This window comes from Fringilla coelebs (assembly GCF_963513975.1).
Source record: "Fringilla coelebs genome assembly, chromosome: 4".
In the NCBI taxonomy this organism is placed as follows: domain Eukaryota; kingdom Metazoa; phylum Chordata; class Aves; order Passeriformes; family Fringillidae; genus Fringilla; species Fringilla coelebs.
Genome location: NC_140032.1, coordinates 29,874,554 through 29,898,183, shown reverse-complemented (window position 1 = coordinate 29,898,183; position 23,630 = coordinate 29,874,554). Strand labels below are relative to the sequence as shown.

Below are 23,630 nucleotides of genomic sequence, written 5' to 3'. Positions count from 1 at the left end.
TAGTTTGGTTTTTTCTTTCTTTGTTTTTTTCATAAAATTCCAGCTCTTATAAAAAGTAAGGTGCTTTCACTGTCAACCAACATAGTTTTGATGGCATCAAAAGTTCATATACCTAACATTGGAGATTATACCAATGGTTAGTACCAGCAACAGATTGCAACTCTCCATGACAAAGTCCAAGAGAATTCTTTCTCTAGGGAAGGACTTTTGTCAATATATTCTTGCAAAATTTGTCAATATATTCTTGCAAAATTGACTTCATATTGTGGAATCCTTCATGGGACTTGAACTTACTCCTTGCTGAGAAAAAGCATTAAAATATCTGGGTGCCTTTGACATGACTTACGTTGAAAGAAGAACATTTTCTGGTTTTACCAGCATTAAAATAATTGTTTACCCAGCACTGGCACACCAGTTTGCTTCTTTACATACATTAGCATTTAGACATCATACCCACAAGAATGGATTTGTGGATGTAGGCTTGGCTCACAAAAAAGTGCTACGCTAACATACATTTTAAGACTTAATGAAGCAATGAAATACTGTTTTGACAAGGTTTTTTTTCCCAAAATCCAGACCTCTGTTTTTTTAGCCTTGCCTACCATCTGAAAAGAAAGCTGGGACTTCGTGCATTAATTTTTCTTAGGAGAAGCAATGTGTAACACTAATCTCAGCAATATCAATTCTGGAACATGTATAAAGGAGAAAATATAGGGGGAAAAGTAAGTAGTACGGAGGAAAACTGGATGACTGCTGGAGGTAAGTACCAAATTATTTAGTCAGATTAAATCCTGGCCCTTCTGAAGTCAAAAGCACAAAATTTGCCAAATCACATCTGATTGCCACTGTCAATACTGTAACCAACAGATTTTTTTTCCCAGATGATTTTGCAGAAAACAAAAGAGCTTCTTTTGTGAGAAGCATCCTTCAAAGAAAAGTCATGCACTTAAGCAGAAATCTTGAATGTTATTGAGAGGGACTAAAAGCCTCTGAAGTACCATCACTGCTTGAGTTCTTCATGACTATGGATTAATAGTCATGATTAGCAAAGATAAGCAATTACATTTTTTAAAATAAATAAATGCTCCTCCAATTTTTATGAAGTATCTAATCCATACAATTACCATTCATTTTGCAAATACTTTCCAGGCCTGTATGAATGAAATTTATCTCCCATGAGTTACTTCAACAGAAAGAAGAGAATTCAAATTGTTACCAAAACATGTAACAAAGATAAGGAAAAGGTATGAAAGGCACTTATGTTCACAGTGGATTGTCAAATACTCAGAACTTCTTGCAGACAGTTCTAAAATTCTTCATATCTGATGATTGCCTGTGATTTTGGATGATGCTTCAAATAATGTCTCCAAATTTTTGCTTGCCAAAGGGTACTTTAAAAAAAATTTAAATAATAATCTCCATGCTGTCAGTTCTGAAATTATGAAGATGGATTAGCAGCTTGTCCAAAATATCAGTTAGGCCTTGTAGTAAACACTTTCAAGAGGCACATGTTGGCAGAAAGATTCTGAAATTTCAATCTGCAAGTAAAATGCCAATTGAAGGTTTAAAAGATTTGTGTGTTTGCAGAGTTTAACATTCACTTGTCCTTTCATGTGGAAGAAACTGATCCCTTTCATTTGCATTTTCAGGGTCATCCACTGGGTTCTTTTCTTGCATCCCACTGTTTTCTGAACAAGAATCATCATCTCCATCACCACGATGACCTTCAACACTGTGTCTGATGCCATAAGTAAAGTAAATGAGGAAGCCTTCCAAAAGGAAAAAAAAAAAGTTCATAGGCTTTTCAGGCAAATAGTGCATTAAAAAGCAGATATTTTTCTCTGGCTGAATAGATTTTTGCTAAAGAATATTCTTTTTCAGATATCTGAATTAGAGCTCATGTTTTAGGTCTTCCCTGTTCCTACAGGAAATTCAAATGCATAATTTTTGCATAATTAAATGCTCTAATAAGTTATGGAAAGTATTATCTCTAATTTATATCTAGATGGAATTAATACAATTTTCTAGATCTAAAAGAGGACTGATATACTGGGAAGAAACCTGTTAAAAGCAGGTTTCTACATAATTTTGGCTATACTTACCAGGCTTATTAGAATTCTTCCTATAACCTAAAAACTATATTTGTAATTTTCACTGCATATAGATACCTCTTCTGAAGCATGCTCTTCCTTTTCATCAGAAATTTTAGTTGATTTTTATTAAATCACAGATATTTTTTCAAATATCTGAAGGAAAAGAATGTTCTAAGATGGGAATCATGAGTTCTAGTATATGAAGCAGCTGAAATGAACAGAAGTACATACCAAGTAACATCCAGAAGCTAAATCTCATCCAAGTCTCTCCACTTAATTGTACCATCAAGTAAATATTTACCAGTATACTGAATGATGGCAAAAATGGCAGTAGTGGAACCTAAAAGGAAATATTTAATATGGTTCTATTAAACATAATTTTTTTGCATGTCACACTTCAGCTATGTAACACAAACTAGAAGTAACATGTAATCACTAATAAAGAATTGAATTTTTTTTGGTGTTGTAGTGAAATTTTCACTTGGTTTAACCAACAGTTTCTATAGATCTTAAACTTTTTAAAACATTATATTTAATATATATTCTCTAAGGCTATAGAAAAACTTTCTAGTTTGTGTGGGACATATACTAATGAATTCCTGTATTTAAGGCTGAAAAACAATATATCTATCTCTCTTATTCTGAAATGCTCCCCCACCTCCACCAGATTCCTTGACCTTCAGCACTATACTTCATTACTTCCATAAAATAACTGATCTTAGAACATAAGTGAAAGTGCAAAATGAAAGGTTTTATACTCTGTATTAAGTCCAAAGGATTGCAGATTACACAGACAAGTGATTGTACACTCATCAGTTTCTGACTTGTTTCCCAGCTTTAAGTTCTCTCTCCCACTCATTAGAATCCATCCAAAGCTGTCATCAGAGAATAACATAGAGAATAAGTTATTCACCATAAAGGCTACTTTCTGCTGGTTCTGAGGCTGCCTTTGGATGAGGAGAATGGTAACTATGAAGGATATCACCAATAAAGCAAGAAGGCCAATACTCCAGGGCTCCAAGTTAGCAATGAAATGAATCCCATATGTAATGAGGACACTGAAGCCACAAATCAAGCAAGCTGTATGAAAAACAAAATTACAAATAGGTCACTTAATCTCTGCGTTGAAGAGGAAGTGACTTTTAAGAAGAGCGATAGCAAGCTTCAATATGAACTGTTGTTATGAATATGTTTATAAAATGAAAATGACTACAGATTAGATTGATTCATGAAGGATAAAAGCACAGAATGATACATGTATGACTGAAAGAGGGCATATTATCAGGGGAGTTTTAATTCTGTCTTTAATAAAATCCCACTATAAATAATAATGCATACATGAGTTTGGACAGTCAGATACTTACCTAAGAGGCCCACTAAGAAGTTAACTATAGTTGCAGTCTGCTCAGTTGGTAAACTGGATGGATTAATCAAGGTCTGAAGACGGAAGTGATTTTCTTCTATCATGTTTATCTGTGACTCACTTACTGCAGATTCTCTTTCAGCTGCAGCCAAAGCTGCTTTTTCTGGAGAGTATTTTGGTTCCTCATAGGTGGGTTGGTACCTATGCATAAAACAGAGCAATAACCATAAAGCACGCTTCTAGATTTGAAGCAACATGAATCTAGGAATGTACTAAAGTAATAAATTCTTTTCAGTAGGCCATTAGAATTTCCCAAGTTATAACTGCATTGCAACAGCATTACTAGTCAGTGTCATATATAAAAATGCAATGGCAACTCACTTTTTGGATTGGTTTGTTTGGAGATTTTTTTTTTTTTTGCAGTTCTTTAAGCTACCTAAATGCACCAATAGCTCAGATAAATGACCAGTCTCGTACAGAAAGAAAGGACAGGGTCTGGTAGTCAACAGCAAGGAAAGAGTAAGGGATCTTGTTTCTGACTTGCTTCACATGCTCGAAGAGGCTTCTAACTGGCATTAACCAAAAATTGACATCTGCTTTGTTAGCTTTTAAATGTACTTTTAAAAATACTTATGGTAAGGGAATTCTTTTTAAATAGAATAGGCTTCTCATTTAAAGTGTAATTATTGCAGCAATGAATTTGAGCTGACTTTAAACTGTTATACTTTTCAAAGTTAATTACTTAGCCTTAAGTAATAAAGGCTGACTTTTTAAAATCAAAAGAGCAACACATAATAAAGTGATCTGTAGCTAGCAATATATAATTCCATAGCTTTACAAGCATGACCAATACCAGAGTTTTACTGAGAAGTATTTATAATCTCACACATATTTGCACTCTCTTCTAGGGCCACCACATTTTGAAACACTTGTAGGATCTTATATTTCTGACTAGGATAATACAAAGCAACTATTAGAACTTGTTCATCCTGTGAACAACCTGGAACATCAACCCCTTTCACATATAGTCCCCAAAATGCAATATGCCTGATGTACAGCGTAGATTGTATTTATATACAAGTATCATTCACTGAATTCTGTACTCAGTCTTATACTTAGTACCTTTGGGACTAATGCTTGGACCAATACTTCTGGAAAATAAAAGGTGTCTCGATTTCACCAGAAGCTTTAACCTGACTCACTGCTATACTTATGTAATATACCATGGTTTACTTAGAGGAGTCACTGCTTATTAGAAACCATTTATATGATTACAGCTACTGTCAATCTAACAAAAAACATGTCTTGTAAATATGACTTCTGTTTATTTACTGACCAACGCAAAAAAAACCCCACAGTAGAATACAAAGGAAGTTTTCGGCTTACCTAAGAATGAGGACACAGGTTGCCACAAGTGAATAAGCAAGAAGTGTGCCAATAGACATCATGTCCACTAAAGCCTTTAGGTCAAACAGAAATGCCATTACAGCTAAAAAGAAAAGAAATTGAAAAAAATTCCAGAAGACTGACATAGAATTGTAGCATCATCCACACTGGGAAAGAAATTTAAGATCATCAAGTCTAAGCATAAATTCTAAGATTAATATTAAAAATATATTAAGCTAAGATTTTAAAATCTGTCTGCAACATAACTTACTGTTTTACTGACAGCAATATGAGTGAAATCATGATAATCCTTAAAACCACATCTTTTAAGCTACTGGTATAATTCCAAACCTCGTTCCCTACAGTTGGGGATCTCATTCACATAGATAGGCCTTGATGAGTCCTACAGTCATGCTGCATAATCAAAGCTTATATTGGACTTATTTGGATATAAGTATTTACACACATATTGGGGAATTTGGGCCATATTAAAAATACATTTTTACAGAATGAAGTTCAGATCCTGCAGCAGAATCTCACCAAGGCTGAAAGGATGGATTTCACTGCCAAACTGAGGAAAAGTCACTGTGATGTAAAATTTCTGCTGAGCTAGGAAAGAGCTCTATATGAAGAGGACTTTTAGGAGTTGTCTCAAATAAAAAATTTTTGGGGTGGGGGTTAATGGTTATCTTACTAAAAATAGTTTTCAATTCCCCTTCAGGAACGACCAGTAACATCTCTCAAGAATTAATATTCTTATGACTATTGAACTCAGAGGCAGAAAATTCATGGCAGTGGAAGTTATTCTAGAAGTCTTATGTTTATAAAAGCTAATGCCATATTAATTTGGAGATTCTGGAAAATTTTTTTTCGTCTATGCTGTTTGCACACAGAAGCGCATTATTTATAAAGAAATTAGGAGAAGCTATCAGTAAATGAAAGGCTAATTCCAATTGATTTGAAATACATGTGCTCAAAGAGCCTCTTAAAGTATTTGTATTTTATTAATATTTTTGAGATGCAGATTCTTTGAATCATCAGTAATCTCAACATCAAAAGAAACTATTAAATGTAGTCTTTATATGCTGTGTGTATATGCACACCCAAATTATTCTATATTCAAAATATTTTTATTTAATATTTATGGAATGCATTTGTTAATGTATTTGTAGACAGCTGCATAAGTGCACAAACACATGGACACATACTCCCCTGTTATTTGTTTCTAAAGGAGAAAGCAAAATGTGATTTTCTGAAAACAAAACTGTCGGATTACATAACTTTTGTATAATCTGGGAGTCTCTTTTTCCAATGAAGAAAGACCATCCTGTTTTCTTCAAGGAGAGTGGATGTTCCTAAATCCAAAAAGCAATTTGCAGTGTAGATTTTTAATACCTCTCTGCTTTTCATGCTCTAAAGAGCAAAGCCAAAGAAGAACAGAACCTACTAAAACCTCATGTACAGTAGCTATATTTAATTTTTAATCCCAACTTTGAAAGGCTGCTCTGTAGCCTGGATGTTCTTTAACTTTAGAAACAAGGTGAAAAATGCCTGCATGTGTCTTCTTAGTAATTCTTCTATACTAAGAGAAAAAAAGACAGAGTATTTATTTTCCACCTCTCTTAGTTCTACTCTAAGAGACAACAGTAGGTTCCTTTATGGTGAAAGTGGACTGACACCAAAACATTTTGTCATGTGCAGAGGTCTGCCATGGTGTTTATCACCTGTGAAAAGGTCAGTCACATAACATGTGAAGGTTGCCTCAAGTGTAGTCTTGACTTGATAACTTTAATTAGGCACCTCACCACCTTAACATTGCTTACAGCTGTAAAACTATTCATGGTACAAATGCATAGGAAAGTCAGATAATATAAGCAGTCACATACGTCCATAACTATTCTGTCAAAACTATTTATGACCACAAATTACCAAATATGGATTAAAAAAAATTAGAAGAAGAAATGCTGCTCCAGCAGTAGATACAGCTGTTTTTCCAGTGAGCTGTTGATGCACCAAATTCCTAAAGATTGTCTAGAAGCAGTGCAATGTCAGCTGCTGGAGAGCTACAGGCAGGGCTGTGTAACTATACCAATCACTTTACCAGCTGGGTAATATACTATTCTTTCTTCTCATCATTACTGTGATTTCACATAAAGATCTTGATTTCACCCCACAAAAGTGCACTTCCAAATTCTTATAGGAGAATATGTCAATAAGATAAATTCAAATAAAATAAAGTTGAAATAATAAAAGCATGCAATCTATTTGTACTCTGACCAAAGAAAAGGGAACCGATTGATAATAATGCTTCATGTGGAAACTATCTGGACAATGACTGTGCCTTTCTGCATTATTGTCAACTATACAGTTTGAGCAGTTCCAGTATTGTGGCATCTGAGGATGACCTTGACTATAAATAAAAATATTTTTGTCTCATTCCTGAACCTCTTATTTGAGATAAATTTTAGCCAAAGCTGTAAAAATTTTAGCCAAAGCATGTATTTGATATTTGAATTACTTAAAAAACTTATTTATTTTCCTTTGAGCTAAATACATCTAAAGCTTCCAGTTTTCCTGGGTAATTAGACATCCCACTAAAATGATGATGAAATTTGGGCACATCTATATGTACCTCTGCAAGAAGTATGAACCTAAGTGAAAGGGTTGTATGTTAAGAATTTACCTTAGGAGTTGGCAAGGGCTCCCAAAATACTGTTTTGGTAAAATATATGTAGTTACATATGTGTATACATGTATGTGCAGACACATAAGCCCCCGACACACACATGCCCCTCAACCATAACTTGGTAAGCCTATACAATCATTTTCTTTGGAAGACAATTTTAAAAAATCCTTGTAGTTGACACAAAAGTTGATCCTGCTGCAAATGTAATTTTTTTTTTCTTATATCTCATTAAAAAAAAAAAAATTAGTTATTTTCCCCCATTACAGATGGGATATGTTAGGTCTACATCAGACAAGGAAGCCCTGTCAGTAGAGCATCGGCCTAAGGGACTCGGATTAAGTAATAAGTATATTCACCATACGGGGGTTAATATTAAAAAAAAAAAAAATTAAAAATTGAATTCTATGGCATTAAGGCCATCACCACCACCATGATTGGCTTGATCTGGATTTCTTACACCCGTTGATTACTCAGTAATTTTTTTCCCATTGTACATGCAAGGGAAGTTAACAAGCAGCCCTTTTCAAAAATATAAAGTACCATGCACGTGCATAGAGTGTTTAAGTCTCAGTTTTAAGTAACACGGGCTTTGAGAGCTTACCAGAGATGACCCCTGCTGTCAAGGTGGCAGAAACTGGTGCCTGCCTCTTATTCACTTTGGCAAGAAAACTAAAGAGTAAACCATCACGTGCCATGGCAAACAGAATTCGGGGCAAAGGGAACATAGAGCCGAGAAGACTAGAACAGAAAAATGTATAGTTCAAGTACAGGTTATTAAAAGCACAATGCTTTACTGGTAAACCCAACTACACAAAAAGAAAACTTGGAGGAGTTAATGGGTTTAGGTATAGTTTTGCTTAGGCTCTGTGTTGCTGCTCTTAGGATTTTGTTTGGTTGACTGATGTTCTTGGTTTTGGGTTACTGTTTATTTTGACCCTAGGCTTTGAAAGCACTTGATATAAACCAACAAGTGAAAATCTGAGGTAGAGAAAAGTTTTACTGGTAGACTACTTTACCTAGCAACAAGCAGATTTGATCATTTCAGTCCAAAGCAAATCAAAGCTGCACAACAGTGGTTTATTTCCATATATTCAACATGTTTAGCAGTGCACCTTTCTTTACAAGGATCAGCTCTTAGTCTCACCTGCTACTGCACCAGACGATAGAGTAGCAACTAGTGGGGTCTTCGTTTTGGAATTGATTTGAGCTAGACATTTGAAAAGCAACCCATCCTTCGCCATAGCATAGATTACACGTGGTATTGGGAAAATGGATCCAAGAAGACTGAGTAAAAAGCAAACACATGCAACATGGCAAACACAATTCATGCAGAGTTGTATTCATGGACGAGATAAAAAATGTTAATTAATGGCATGTATAGAAACAAAATGTATGGTTGTAAGACAAAACCAGAAAGCCCCATAGCCCAAGGCACTACAGATCAGATACAAATAGTTTTTTTTAACTGCAAATTTGATTTGTTATTATTATAATTATATTAATTTCAGTAATGAAATTGCTTCATCAGATGGAATCCAGATTAGCAAAATAACTCTCTTCCCATCACCATAGTTCTTGGGTATTAATGGACCAGGAACACGTTCCAGATCACACTAAGTATGCAATTAAGCTTTAGTATTCCTGGAGAAAATCTGTCAGTCAGCAGCAAATAAATAAGCATAATCAGCATCCCTTACATTCTGTATTTCCATGTAAGCCTGCTGATTAACAGTAATTCAAAGTAAAGCACCATACAAGTGTACTTGGGCAGAATAATTCTTTTGATTAAAGCACCTCTAGGCAAGCTGCATTAAGAGGTTTTTTTTTTTAAGAAGTAAAGCTAATCAATTTAGATGTTATTAAAACACATAAAGCTTTTAAACTATTGATAACTTGAAGCTCTTAAACATACTTCTTAAATAAGGTGGCTTCTTTCCCTCAAAGAGAAATACTTTTAATTAAGAAAACAAAAGGCAAAATCATAGCCAGTATAATCTCTGCAGCAAGCACACAAGTTTTTAACCAGGTGAAGGGTTTCCTTTCTTACTTTGGAGAAGCAACTATAATCACTTAGAGAAGGCCCAGGTCTTACAGGCCACAAGTGCTAGGTACATCCAGTAATGCTTGTGGGACACAAGTATTAAGGGTAGACAGGAGAGAAGTTTTATTGCAAATGAACTGATTTTGATGTAAAAGTGTACCTTCCACAAAGAAGGTACATTCCAAAAAATTCCAGAAGTTTTTTGTTTTAGCTTTGTAAGTTTCATTTATCCTACCCTTCTTTAACTACATTCGCATACATAATGGCAGTACTAACAAACATCTTTACCTGGCAAAACAAATTTATGACATAGCACAGTAACAGGAAACCAAAAGCAATTAATCCCAATGTTTTTTCTTCATTGTACCTCTAAACTGAGGAGCATGAAATAGTTTCCTTTGTTTTGTTCTAAACTAACATCAGTCAACAGATTGAAAGATTAATCTCTCCACAGGAGTACATATAATTCTTCAGAATACATTGCAAAAAGAGACCAACAGTTGAAATTTCTAAAAATTTCTTACCATCTCAGTTTACTTTGTTTTCCAGTATTAATTTATTTAATCTAGTTTCTTACATATAACTTGTACTATTAATCAATGTAAAGGAAAAAAAAAAATCAATGAAACCCTCCAACCTGAGGGAACCATGACAAATATATAGAAAATACCAAAAATAATCCCAGGATGAACTGTGTAACTGTGACATTCTTCAGTCAGTCCTACATTTCTTTTAGTGTCCTTCTGGAAGTACTTCATGTGTCTATCCTCTCCTGCATCGAAATGTTCCTTTCCCTTAAACCATTGCCCACAGTCAACAAACTCAAATTCAGGCTAATGCCTGCAGGGTTATGTCAGAGTGCTGTTAGTGTTGGTGCTTCCACAGGCAACTTGTTTTCCTTTGTGGAAAGGCAGACAGTGTTCTTACCACTGAAGCTCAAGGAAATGACTCCTTACCTACATAAGTTCAGGTAAAAGATTGGCATCAGCATTTTTCTATCCCTAAATTCAAGTATCAAGCAATTTTCTATTTTATTAATGTGTTTGTATCATATTAAAATTGGGGTGTAGAGTATTCGAACACATACTAATACATATTGTGCCCTCCCTGATCTTTTAAATCAAAATAATATGTTAAGGTACATTCACAATTTCAAAAAGGGGAATAAATTATAGTATTTTCACAGCTACAGTCTACATCTCAAATACCCATACAGAAACCACAGGAAGGGATGATGTCAGAAGACTGGCTGCTGGAGGAAAAAAGAGACAGGCAATGAAGATGAGGAGTGGAGCTAGTTAATCATGTCTTCAATTTTGCCTGCAAATACACAGAGCCCATAAAGCTGCTGAGTCACTGGGAATGGACAGCAAAAAAAAGGAAAAATGGGGGAGGTTTACTTTGTCAGTTAATAAAGATAACTTGCAGGTCATATGTTTGATAATACTTATACATAACAAAAATAGATGTAATAAACTTCTACCAAAGAGGTAGAGTTCAATAACAGTACAGTTAAGGAAAAAAGGAGCCTAAATTAACACAGCTACTGTCAACTAGTCCTGCTTTAGTTTAATACTTGCTTATAATACTTATTGTTAATTCTTTGCATGGACTGAGCCTTCAAAATGAACACACAAACATACATACAAATGTAATATATTATTCATCAGCTTTTCCCAACAGAATTAGTATTTCAATGCCTTTACCTTGTAGACAAAGCACAGAGGGATCCCACTGCTACAATGTATTTAGCAGGACCCCATCCAACATATTCAAATGCTACTGGCAGAGGACTTTTCTCATCTAGCAGATAGTATGGCATCATAAGTGTCAGTGCAGCTGAAACCAAGCAATAGGCCATGAAGCAGACGAGTAGGGACACCACAATTCCTATGGGTATGGCTTTCTGAGGATTCTTGACCTCTTCTCCTGAAAAAAGGAAAAGAAAATGCCCCACCAAAAATTTGTACTATTTTTCCCCTTCACCTTTAAGAGACAATATCAAAGATAAATCACTTGTTAATCTAAGTAATGGGAATCACATCTGTAATAGAAGTTTTAAAAACCTGAGTAAAATAAACTGAGACATACAGAACAGAACTCAGTATTTTGTTGTCAGAAATAGTGGTAAAATAGTGGTAAATTAAAGGTCATAAAATACATTTTACATGCAGAGTATTCCAAGCCCGTAATTTTTAGTTATTTACCTACACATTCAATGTACTCAATATACTCGTTCCCTATCAGCCATTGGGAAAGACATCTTATCTCAGAGAACTGTAAAAGTGAGCAGGTGATTAACATTATTTGAGCAGAAAAATTGTATACTAAGCACTTTCCAGGCTTAGAAAGCAGCAATCATTCCTTTAGAACAGGAATGAAATAAACAAAACCTCCTCCTTCTTCCCAAAAAGATAGCCACGTTCAGGAATGAACTTAGTCTACATTGACTGAAAGAGCTTTGGAAGAAAGCCAAGTAAGAAGAGTAGACAGAGTATTACATTGTTTGTGGTTCTTTGAGGGCTTTTTGAGAAAATATCCTCATGTTAAACATGTATACACACATATAAATACTATACCAGTTGTTGCAATGCAGTCAAATCCAACAAAAGCATAAAAACAGGTTGCAGCACCAGCCAATGTTCCTGTGAAACCATATGGCATAAAGCCACCACTCCCATACATACTTGTAACATTTTCATAGGATGAGAGGTTCCTATAAAGAACAAAAATACAGCATAAAGATAATTTCCCCCCCCCATTATTGGTAGAATAAATACATGCACCCTCCTACCCTAGAACTCTGAAAAAATGCTTAAATGTTCTCATCATGACAGAGGTCTGCTTTACAAAACTGCATGAGACGACATTTTTATGTCCAAGCTTGTAAGAAAGAGAAGAATAACAGCAAGAAGAAGAATATCTGAATCAAGTAACTATAATCTTACTTGCTTTGAAGTTTGTGACAAAACATATTCAAACACTAATAATGTTTATTATAATAAAGCATGTGTAAGAGGAAACTGCTTGGAACATGAGAAAGTAAATAGATTTTTAAAAATTACTCTGTTACTGCAGTAAAGTTTCTGAGATATTCTTCACTTTTCTTCCAGTTGTCAACTTCACCTTTCACAAAACCAGAAATAATAACGAAGACTAGGACCAAGATGTTAATAGCAGTGAAAATTCTATTCACCCATGCAGACTCTTTTACGCCAAAAGATAAAAGACCTGTAAAATAAAAATATTTTAATAGATGTGAATGGCCCATTATACTAATAAAATGGCATTTACAGAAGGGTTACATGTAAAAGAAGGTGTGTGTGCGTGTGTGAATATATATATATGCAAGTACTGTGAATAATATTAAAAAACCCACCAGATTTTAAAAAAACATTATCACAAACTTGCTAGACTCTTTAACAGCATGGCAATAGGCAAATATATTGTAAACCACAAAAGAGAAAGCTTCTCCTTTAAGTATTTAAAAGTATTTTTAGCAATGGCTACTTTTTACTTCTCTGAGATGCCAATCCAAATCTCTGTTTTATGCCATGGAGTATAAGTAGCTACAAGAATTCTATACTTTGTAAAAACAGATTGGTAGAATATATTTCTTTTCAGAAGAATTATCTGTTAGATTAAGAAAATAAGAAGAATTATTAAATTAACAATCTGACTGATTGACTCTACATTTTTCAGGGCACACCCATCAGAGTAAGTCCCACTTCCTAGTTCATTAATAACAGCTTTAAAAGAAATGCACACCTCATGTTTGTAACACTGATGCATAGAGATTCTAGAAAATACTCAGATACAAAATATACATGTCTTTAAATTACAGAGTAGAACATTTAAACAATCTGAAAGTTATTCCATCAGAATTCTACTCTATCATTAGATTTCAAACAATTTTAAGTGCTAGAGTGTTAGCAGTTTAATGGAACAGGCAGCGAGCAGATCAGGAAAAATTAAATACAATTGGAAAGTTTTCACAGGTCCTTTGCTCTCTAAGCATTTCCACTAATATCACATACTTACTTTCCCTCATTATTTAGAGATTAAGTCTAAAAATTTTAAGCCTCTCAAAATAATGTCTAAAAAGTTTTTGACTATGCTAATGAGATATTTGCTATCTTATCAGAACACAGAAATTATCTTATGAGCTGCTCAAGTTTTCTTCACCAATGACATTTTTATTGAAATAGATGTATGCTTTCTTCAGCTCAGTTTTTCCCAAAAAGGCAGAGTCTCACTCAGCCTAATGCAGTGTGAATCATAGTTTGTGCATTTTTAAAGTCCTTTCATTATCAAAAAAACCAAACCAAAACAGAACAAAAAAAACCAAACCCCACACAAAAATAAACCCAAAAACCCCCCAAAATTAACCAAACAAAACCCAAAAAACCACACAAAAACCCAAACAAAACAAAACAAAAAAACCCCAAACCCCACAGATTTCTGTGTAGTTTTCCTTGTGCTTAGCACATAACATTTTTGGTAAAACATCACCTGCTACTCCTATGATTCAGCTTTACACAGCTCACAATCCAATTACTGTATCATGCTCAGCCTACCCAGTCCTGAGCCATCCCCACTGCCCCTCCTTTCTGCAGTGGGGAATTCCACCCAGTTCAGTCACTGAGGGTTTGGCTTCTTATCACAGACACCTGGAGAGGCAATTTGCAGCAAAAATGGGAAAGGAGTGAAGAAAGATTGATGGTAGGGATGAAAAGACAGGACATAAAATGAAAACTCAGAAGCAGTGATGAACAACAGGGGAAACATTTCCCTTTTTTTTCAAGAACCTCTAATTCTTTTGTTCTGAAGCAGCAATGGCAATGGAGAAAACACAAAATATGTCAGCATCTCAACTAGGACTGTATAGTTTGGTTTGTGGTGTTTCAGTGCTCTGCTTTTCATGGTGTTATTTTTTGTCTCCTTTATTTGGAAGAGGTGAAACTGAGAGGTGTGCTCCTGTTATATTCCACATTCACTCCCAACCCTCTTGAGAACATAAGGGTCTGAACTAGTCCTATAGGCAATTCTGAGCCACAAATGTGGCAGGATGCTGGACTAAACCCAGTCAACTCCCTGATCTTCCTAAGTATAGGAAGCCACTCTTTTATGTACAGAGACCTAATAAGTCTTCACATGCACTGGTCATTCAGTCTAGCAATAAACAGAACAGAAAAGTTTTCCTGTGTCAAAAAAACTCCACTCAGAACAAGAGAACAGGTTATATACATATAACTTATGTTATATGTAACAAAGTTTCACTTTCCAGAGAAGAAAAGCTTCTGCTTTGGTTTAATCCAAAGAGAGACTGAACATGACAAGTATAGGAGATATGGGTAAGTCCTCTACTGAATATTGAAATACTTCTAGTATTGCCTGAAAACAAACTGCACACTTTAGAATACACTTCCTGCTTCCTTCACTCCCAGTGCCAGTAGGAACATTTCTATATGGTAAATAATTGTTAAACACAAACATGGAAATAAGTTGCAATATTTTTGAGCTTTCTGATCTCTCAAATAGGAAGTAGCAAGTGTCAGTGTTTGTGATTTAAAAGCATGATACATGAGAAAAGACAAAAACTGGACTTGGAAGAGTAGACAGGAGAGGTTTACTCAGGTTTCAAACTGGTCTGTTGGTCCATATAAGAACCTCAGGGTGCCCTTTAGGTCAAACAAACTCTCAGATAAACAACAGAAGAATTAAAAAGGGGAACTTTATTATATACCAAATAAGTGAACAATTTAGGTGGAAAAAAACCCTTACAAATGCCCACTACAAGCACAAAATATAATTTAAGGAGACCACATCACCAAACTACAGAGCCTAACCTTAAGGCCACTCCAGAAGCATTTCATGGCTCTGGTGACAGAGCCATGAAAACACTGAGAACTGTGTGATTTTCCTGTTACCATCAACCTGTATAATGGGTTTTATGGAAAAAATTACTGACAAGTGATTAGTTCATGCCTCAGTTTCAAGAGAAGAGGGTGCATGTGAAAATTTGGTTATATATATTTAATTCACAGAGCCATTGTGCCAGTACAAAATGTGGCTCTGAACTTCCTTAAGGTATTTCCGGTGCAAAACCCTACAATTTAGCACTGTTAACTGTAAAACTGATGTAAAACATCACAACCACCATAAATTAAGCCATGTATTTTCTTACCTGATAAAAGTAATATAAGGAGTACAGCGAAGAAGTCGGGATACTCTGCTAGCCCAGAGTAATTCATTTTGAAGTAGGCACTGAAGAAATGACCAATCTGTTTTCCAAGAAGTTCATCAAAGGTGCCACTCCAGGCTCTTGCTACACTTGATGTACCTTCATAAAACATATACATGTTTAGGGTTTTACATCTATACAGTGGGATACAGCTACTTCTACTGAAAAGGAAACAAAACTAAGCCAGTTGCTACTTGTATTTTAAAAAGCAGAGCCTGTGATGTTTGTTTTGCTGAAGAATTTTAATTTAATAATTTTGTTTGTTAAATGGTAACAAGTTTTTCTAGAACCAAAATATACAAATTTTTTTTGCCTCGTTTATTCCCAAAAGATTGCAGAAATTATTTCTTTGTCATTTATCCCTGATCCTGGATGAAGCTTATTTCTAGCTATTTCTAATTTCCATGACATATGTTAAACAATAAAAAGTACTTTAAGAAAGAACATAAAGGAAAGTTTGCCCACCTGTAAGTAAGGCAAAAAAAATTACTAGCAAGACATATGGTACTGGAGTCTGTATTTAAAATTAATACTTTCCTGTGGCAAAGTGTTCATGGCCAAATACAGTTTGGCCAATCTTATTTGTATAACTCTCCTCTCAGGAAATACATTTTAATACAATACTGGGGAACATTAGTTTTGTAATGATTTGAGTAACCATCCTGTAGGTACACATCTAAAGCTAGGCATGTTCATACACAATATAATGGAAGTTTGAAACACATTCCTCCAGGAGAAATAATTTTTAAATGCAAAAATGTTATCTCTGCTGAAGCACTGAAATAGCTGCTTGACTATCTGCCACTTAAGTGTTGATTTTATTCAACTCTGGTCAACTTTGTGTTTTATGGGATTACCTGATAGGACAGCACTCAATTAGCACAATGATATAGCAGCAAGTTAGTACTTAAACACCATGACTTTCCTGTAAGATACTATAATAGAGTCCCTGTAAATGTCCTTGCTGTATATATTTAAAAAAACCAAACAACTTACTGATTCTACTGAAATTATTTTTGCTGACCAAAGATGGCAAATAAATCTTGTTTGTTCTTGTGCATCATCACAGAATGGTCTGACACAATCTTCATACAAGGTACGTGGTTTATATGTCACACTGTTACAAAAATATCTTGCAAAAAACTGCTTGCAATGGTAATGCACAGAAGAAAATAAAATAATCAAATTGTATTGGTTATTTAATCTCAGCAGGACTAAAAAGAAACAGCAGCTAAGTCTAGAGGCAGAAAAGAAAAAGAGCCCTAAGTGTGTATATTTTATCTGCTGTGTCAGAAAGCCCTGGGACCAGTGTTTGTTCTTAAGCTTACCTATGATATAGGATAAAACAAGATTCCAGCCAGTGATGAAAGCCCACAGTTCACCTACTGTAACGTAAGTGTACAAATACGCAGAACCAGTCTTGGGGACACGAGCGCCAAACTCGGCATAGCAGAGACCTGCCATCACAGAGGCAACGGCAGCAATGAGGAAAGAAACAATGATGCTAGGTCCAGAATCAGATTTGGCTACTTCTCCAGCAAGGACATAAACACCAGCACCAAGGGTGCTCCCTACTCCCAGGGCTATAAGGTCCAGCGTTGATAAGCATCGGCACAAGTTGGTGTCCTCGAGACTTTCGCCGCCCATGTTCTTCTTCCGCACCAGACACCGAATAAAGGACAGAGCCGTTCCACAGGGCAACATGGTGGGTGTAGAGCTCTGAAATAAAGGAAATTATTCCAGAATGCAAAAGGTTGTGTAGACTCTGGAGAAAAACAATGGGAAAAAGTATTTGCATGAAGAACTTTAAATCGCATCTACTAACTAATATATTCACACTGCTCTGTGACATTAAATAAGATGGCAGGTGTTTTTTTCCCCAGGAAACAAATTAAGGGTACACTATTCCTAATTTTATATGTAGCACTTATGTCCCCAGGGAAAGACATCCATTATCCTTAGGTTTATTACATTGCTGTGAAAAAGAAGAAATTGTTTAAAATTATCTGCTAATGGCCACTTAGACACTTCTAAAACAGAAACAGCCTTTTATCTCATATATCATAGAGCCTTTTAAGAAAGGATCAACACCAGCATAAATAAGGGGTTTGGGGATCTAAAGCTAAGACTATAAACTGCAAAAGTTTAAAATACATTACTCTGAGAGCGCCAATTCAATATCCTTTTGTCTTCAAATGTATAGCTTTTGCCTTTAGACTTTGCTTCAGTAAAAACTGCTTGAAAACAGATTAAAAGAGTGTTTCTACTCTCTCACACACCAGTGAAGTTTCTCAGATCTAATTACCCTTACAAGAAATCTTTCACACCTCTGCCTAACAATCATCTAAGAAAACCTGATGGGCTAACCCTTCCTCCCATGCCAGCTGCAGTTCTTCAATATTCTCAGTGCTTGTCACAGTGTGGGATGTGATCAGCTCCAGCACACAAGCTCACATTCTGTGACCAACCTGGTCCTGGAGGGCAGCAGGTGGGCAGTGCTTCTCTGGCCTGTGATATGGGTGCCTGCTATGAGCAGCACTGATCCAGCTTCCCAACTAAAACAAGTGGTCACTGATGGTCCAAGGCATTTGCTTGGGAGGGATGACATACGCATCGCATAGAAAGTAATATTTTAAAGAGGCAATATTAATGTACAAGTTCTGATTTCATGTATTCGTTTGAATTGTATTGTTGATGGCTAAGAGTTTGGTAAGAATCAAGCAATACCATCCGTCATCTTCCCAAACTGATGTTTGCCTTTGCAACTCATACCACAAATATACATACACTGCTCATGATTTGTTAAGTGGAACCCTCCTGGGAACTGAGCATCTATTTAATTTAGACAAAGATATTCGTTTATATTTATTTATTTCTTCATTGTTTGTATCAGTTTCCTAGAACAGTAAAGGAGATTTCTACTCACACTAGTTCAATCCACTAACAGCGATGACCTTGTATGAAGATGGATAGCTCAGTTAACAGTTCTTGTTCCTAAAAGAGAGTCAGAAGCAGAGAGTATCAGGAACTCTGCCATCCCTATACAAGATTGCTTGGGGAAAAAGCCAGAGTAGAGAAAGAACATTTTCACCCTATTCCTGTAATAGGTCCCCAAGTACACTCAAACATGTCACTTCTGCCTTCAAAGAGCATCCTTAAGAAAAAAGGTCTCTATTCCCTTTCAAGTAAAGGAATTTGGCAAAGGGTAGTGAATGGAATTGAATAGCTGTGGACAGTGATGCTTAATCCTCTTAGAAAGGTGATAGGTGGCTCAGGACAGTGGGATGAGGCAGACAGGCAAGTTTCCAAAGCTCTGCTGCAATTAGGCAGTCCTTCCAGCACACCAGAGACAAGAATCTGCCCATGGCACGCAGACTCACCCACTACAAAAACCTCACCAGTTACAGAACTCAGATGATATTCATGTCAGCAGAGATGCACATCCTCTAAGGGAAATAGCATTGAACTGCTCAGGCAAAATTCCCTGCTGTGTCTCCTGAGCTCTTCGGGAAGAACAGTCTTTCTTTGGGCCTGAGGCTGAGGAACTCCACTCCCATATAGCCAAGTTTATTTTTCCTGGGCTGTATTTAGACAAATATTTTGAGGCCACTTTTTCCCCCCCCACTAATGACAGTTCTGAAGCTGTAGCAACCACTTAGGATATTATATTAATATGCTTATTAGCCTGCATCCCATGTAACAGGCAGCAACCCTCTTGTGACTCCATGCCCTTTACCTTAGCAATTTCAATGTTGCAGAAACATAGCCTCTTTTAAGGAATCATTTCTCCCTCCCCCCCAGATAATATTTCATTTCATAATTCATTAACATGAAAAAATACTCTGGCAGATCTTGTTCTCAGACACTAAGGAATTTCCAAGACTCTTGTTATTCAAATGACATTTCAGATTGTTTTGCTTCTCAGCCATTTGGGACAAGAAGTCCTGAAAATTGTACACCCACTTATTGCAGTGGCCAGTAAGTGACTTTATATTATTGTTATCTCTGCTATTATATGATAATATCTCTGAATATTATGCTTTTCTCTGCGGAGAAGGAATCTCTATGGCAAAATAGGAGGAGTTCTGCTTCTTGGGGAGAGGAAGGAAGCTAGTTCTTGCTAGTCACAAGCCAGTAAGACACCTCTTCTGAGAGAAACCCAGCCTTTCTTCTTTAGCCTTTAGAAACTGGAGCACAATCAAAGACAAAGTTCAGTATACAAACTTTGTGTCAGTAGAGGAAATAAAACCACCTTGTACAGGGCAAACTTCTCTTTGTAAGTATATCTATCCTAACATGGACTTGACAAACACATGTCCTTTTACAACAAAGACTGGAATCCAGCACATCTTCCACAGTTTCCTACACTTAGTATGCCTAAACTCATAGCAAAAAAATGCCTGAACCCTGCTTCACAACTTCTGTTGCCGTGTGCCAAGTGCAGCACTGTACCTGAGGCATGGCCCACTTTCAGATTTGGCTGGGACATTACAAGACTTCATACTTGATAAGACAGTGCAGCAGGAAAAACAGATCAACTTACAAAGATATTTGACTTCACACAGGACCAAATGACATAGCTATGGGGTGACAAGTGTCCTCAGAAACAACTGACAAGTGCAATGGTTTTCTGAGGCGTCTCTTGTAAAGCAGATCCTTTAATGCATTACCCCTACAAGAGAACAGCCTGAGGAATGGTTCACTGGTGATGTGTGCTGACTCACAAGCAGTTTATCGGAGCAGAGGCTGAGCACATCTCATGCTAAAATGCAAACCTACAGGAGCAAAGAAGGTAACAGCTGGGTGTGCCTTTTGGTGGCAGCATTGTCCTAGACAAGATTATACTGACTGCCACCACCCACTCTTGGAAGGGGTCTTATTCCTGCAGACCTACAGACTTTCTTTCTGAGTTTGGAAAAATATCAGTTTTCTTTTCTGCTGGTCTTTATGGCAGAGAGGAAAATGAAGTAGAGTAAATGAGCATATTAAATATGATCTCTCATATTTTTTGACTAGCAGGTTTCAGTATTTTCCTAACTGCTCCTTTACTCTTCCTCCTTTCCCTGCTGCAGCCTCACTGTGCCTCATCCTAGCACACAACTGTGGGCTCTGCTTCATCTTGGCCTCTACTGTTGTGAGCTCTGCCAGCACTGGCCTGGGCCCCTGCTGAATGTGCTGCACAGCTGAGGAGCACTGGCTCTGCTCTGAGCCTTCCTGGGAAGGCACATTTGACAGCCTGGGAAAGGGGGTTTTTGATAATTACACTTGGAAATCAATCAAGGAAGAAGTGAGGGCTTTTGAGGCATCTATGGTGCACCTGCCCTACATTTCTTGGAGCAGAGCTGAATACCTGCCTGCCTTTGAACAGCAGTGTTAGGCATGTAGCCTGCAAGAACCACCAGTCAGGGTGGACCGTGTTGTTCATGCAGTTTAAACAGAAAAAACATTGAATCCTCACCTTATACAGAACTTAAAAATAGGTAACGAGTGACAAGAAACCACAAAGGAAAAAGCCCTTGAACTCCCCAACAGTATGCAGTTATTTCTAATTAAGGTGTGGAGACAACCTGATTAGTGTCTCAGGCCATCCAAACTGTGCCAGGCTCCTCTCTGAAGCCTGCTTTACAGGGAGCACTGCATCACGAGCACAGCAAGTTTCCCTTTGCTGTTTGGTACCGACGCTGGCACGCTCCTGCTGCTGCACACAGCCGAGGTGGCCGCTCTTGGGTGCTGGGTCACCATGCTCCTGAAGGCTCTTTGGACTAAGTGTTCATTTAGCTACAGGTTACACTATGAACACCAAACACACCTCCAGCAGTCCTTCAAAAAAGCAAGGCTCAGTAAAACTGCCTCAGACTTAAGGACCAATGACCAGCCCTTATGGAAACCTCCTCTTTCCTTGAATGAATTCCTAGAGAGAACTGCTAAGCTATCCACACTACGGTTTAGTTTTATCCCTTCAACCAAGATAAAGCAAGGAGGAGACTAGCACATAATTTATACAGGAAAGGAACTCGACAGATTTATCTAACAGGGGGAGGATAGAACAAAACAAAACTTTCTTATGTCTGGTGGACTATCATAGTATTTGTCAGAGTACCTGAATAAGCAGGTATTTCTCCAATCCCTTTTGTTCTTTATTGTCTTGGGTAATTTTTTTCTCTGCAGCATCTACTGATAAAATCATCCTAATTTCAGCCTCTCCTGGCCAATTGTAAACCAGATCATTTACTGCTTGTCCATTACACATCTGCCAGTCCAAGAAGATGAGTTCAGCCTTACAATTCATACCAGCTCTTTGTTCAGGTGGATTATCAGGAACATTTAATCATCATCTGTTGTTAGCCCTCTTCTGTCAGGAAATGTTTGGTGTCAAAAAATTTGGAACTAAAAAAACAATGCAAGGGACAAAGTCTCTATCTGCAAAGATTATATTAATATTTAAACCTGCTTTGGCTACTCCAAAGTCATATAAAATCTACCATTTCTGCAAAGTATTTTTCATGTAAAATATAGTATTTTTCATGTTATCTAATGTAACCTCCTATCCCACACAAAAATCAAAAAATATGTGGATATTGGAGGAAAAAAGGTAACTTACATCATGTCCAATAATTTTATTTCCGTTAAAATAAAATTTTAATATGATTCTCATACATGGTTTAAGTTAGTACACATTAAACACAAGCTACACATGGGAAAATCCAAAGCTTTGCTGCAGTTGCCATTCAACTTTTCCCACAAATTTTTCCATAAAAAATTCTAATAAAAAAACATAAAAATCACATATGGAAAGCAAATGTTATAAAGCAATATGAAGCCTCTGAAAGTTTTAGAACTGTTGAGATTTATGTTTAATGATTTTGAAGCCAAAATAAGATAAAGATATTTTACTCAAAACTATTCTGTTGAGCTAGTATTATATAATATACTACTAATTTTAGATGCAGTAGTTAAACATGTTAAACAGCATACTAATTACGGATAAAATACTCCAATAAGTTTGTAACATAGAAAGTGGGAAAATATAAATATATACTGGTAAATACAGATTAATTTAGCATATTTTTCAGCCTCATTTTTCCTAAAAAACCTGTAAAAATTTATGCATTTTTTTCCTATAAAGTACATGTAGTGTTATTCAAAATTGCAGGACTACATTTATTAGGTCTTGCGCAATAATATATGAAAGTAAGGTCTTGTGAAATAATGCAAGTAAAAAGAATACAGAGAGGAAGCAAAACTAGGTATACTCTATGATGGGCATGTATGTATACACGTGCACAGGCAATATATCATTTTACAGCAAGTGTCCTAAAAATTCATCTGGTGCCCAAGACTTTCCACAAAACTCCTAACGGCTTGAAATATTTAAAGTATTGTATTTCAATAATAAACCATAAAATTGGAAAGCAGCACCTGTAACAGAAGTATAAGATGCATAAAAGGGAAAAGCAAGCAAGTTTTGTTATTCAAAAGGCAGAAACACCTTCTAGGCAGACTGGGAATGAAAATATAACTGCATCTTTTATATATTAACACAGGATCTTTTCCAAAGACAGAATAATGCTGTATGTAAACAAACTGCATACCACAGCTCTTGCTACTCAAACAGCACATATGTTAAAGGCAAGGTTCCCTAAGATAACCCAGGCTGCTTTCAGATTACTTCTTTCAGCAGAAAACTTCATTACTAACCTGATTCAGAGCAACTTCTGCTGGGCAAATTTCTGCTCCTCTTACGCAGTCCCGAACTCCTGCTGTCATAAATAAAAGAGTAATGACTTAAAGTGATTTTATTAAAAGACTTGCTTTAA

At 36.2% G+C, this 23,630-nt stretch overlaps 1 protein-coding gene across 1 annotated transcript; it reads right to left on the bottom strand.

Moving 5' to 3' along the window:
• Positions 1-1,590: 1,590 nt before the first annotated feature.
• SLC7A2 (solute carrier family 7 member 2) lies at positions 1,591-22,182 on the bottom strand (the record flags this gene model as incomplete). The annotated part of the gene is made up of 13 exons (XM_084204307.1): positions 22,105-22,182; positions 18,740-18,807; positions 17,142-17,532; positions 15,757-15,912; positions 12,635-12,800; positions 12,149-12,285; positions 11,276-11,498; positions 8,673-8,812; positions 4,843-4,945; positions 3,458-3,657; positions 3,007-3,173; positions 2,325-2,433; positions 1,591-1,769 (listed from the first exon to the last, which is right to left on the bottom strand). Exons 3-13 carry the CDS (start codon positions 17,515-17,517, stop codon positions 1,591-1,593), a joined length of 1,956 nt encoding a protein of 651 aa, XP_084060433.1. The 5' UTR covers positions 17,518-17,532; positions 18,740-18,807; positions 22,105-22,182.
• Positions 22,183-23,630: the final 1,448 nt, after the last annotated feature.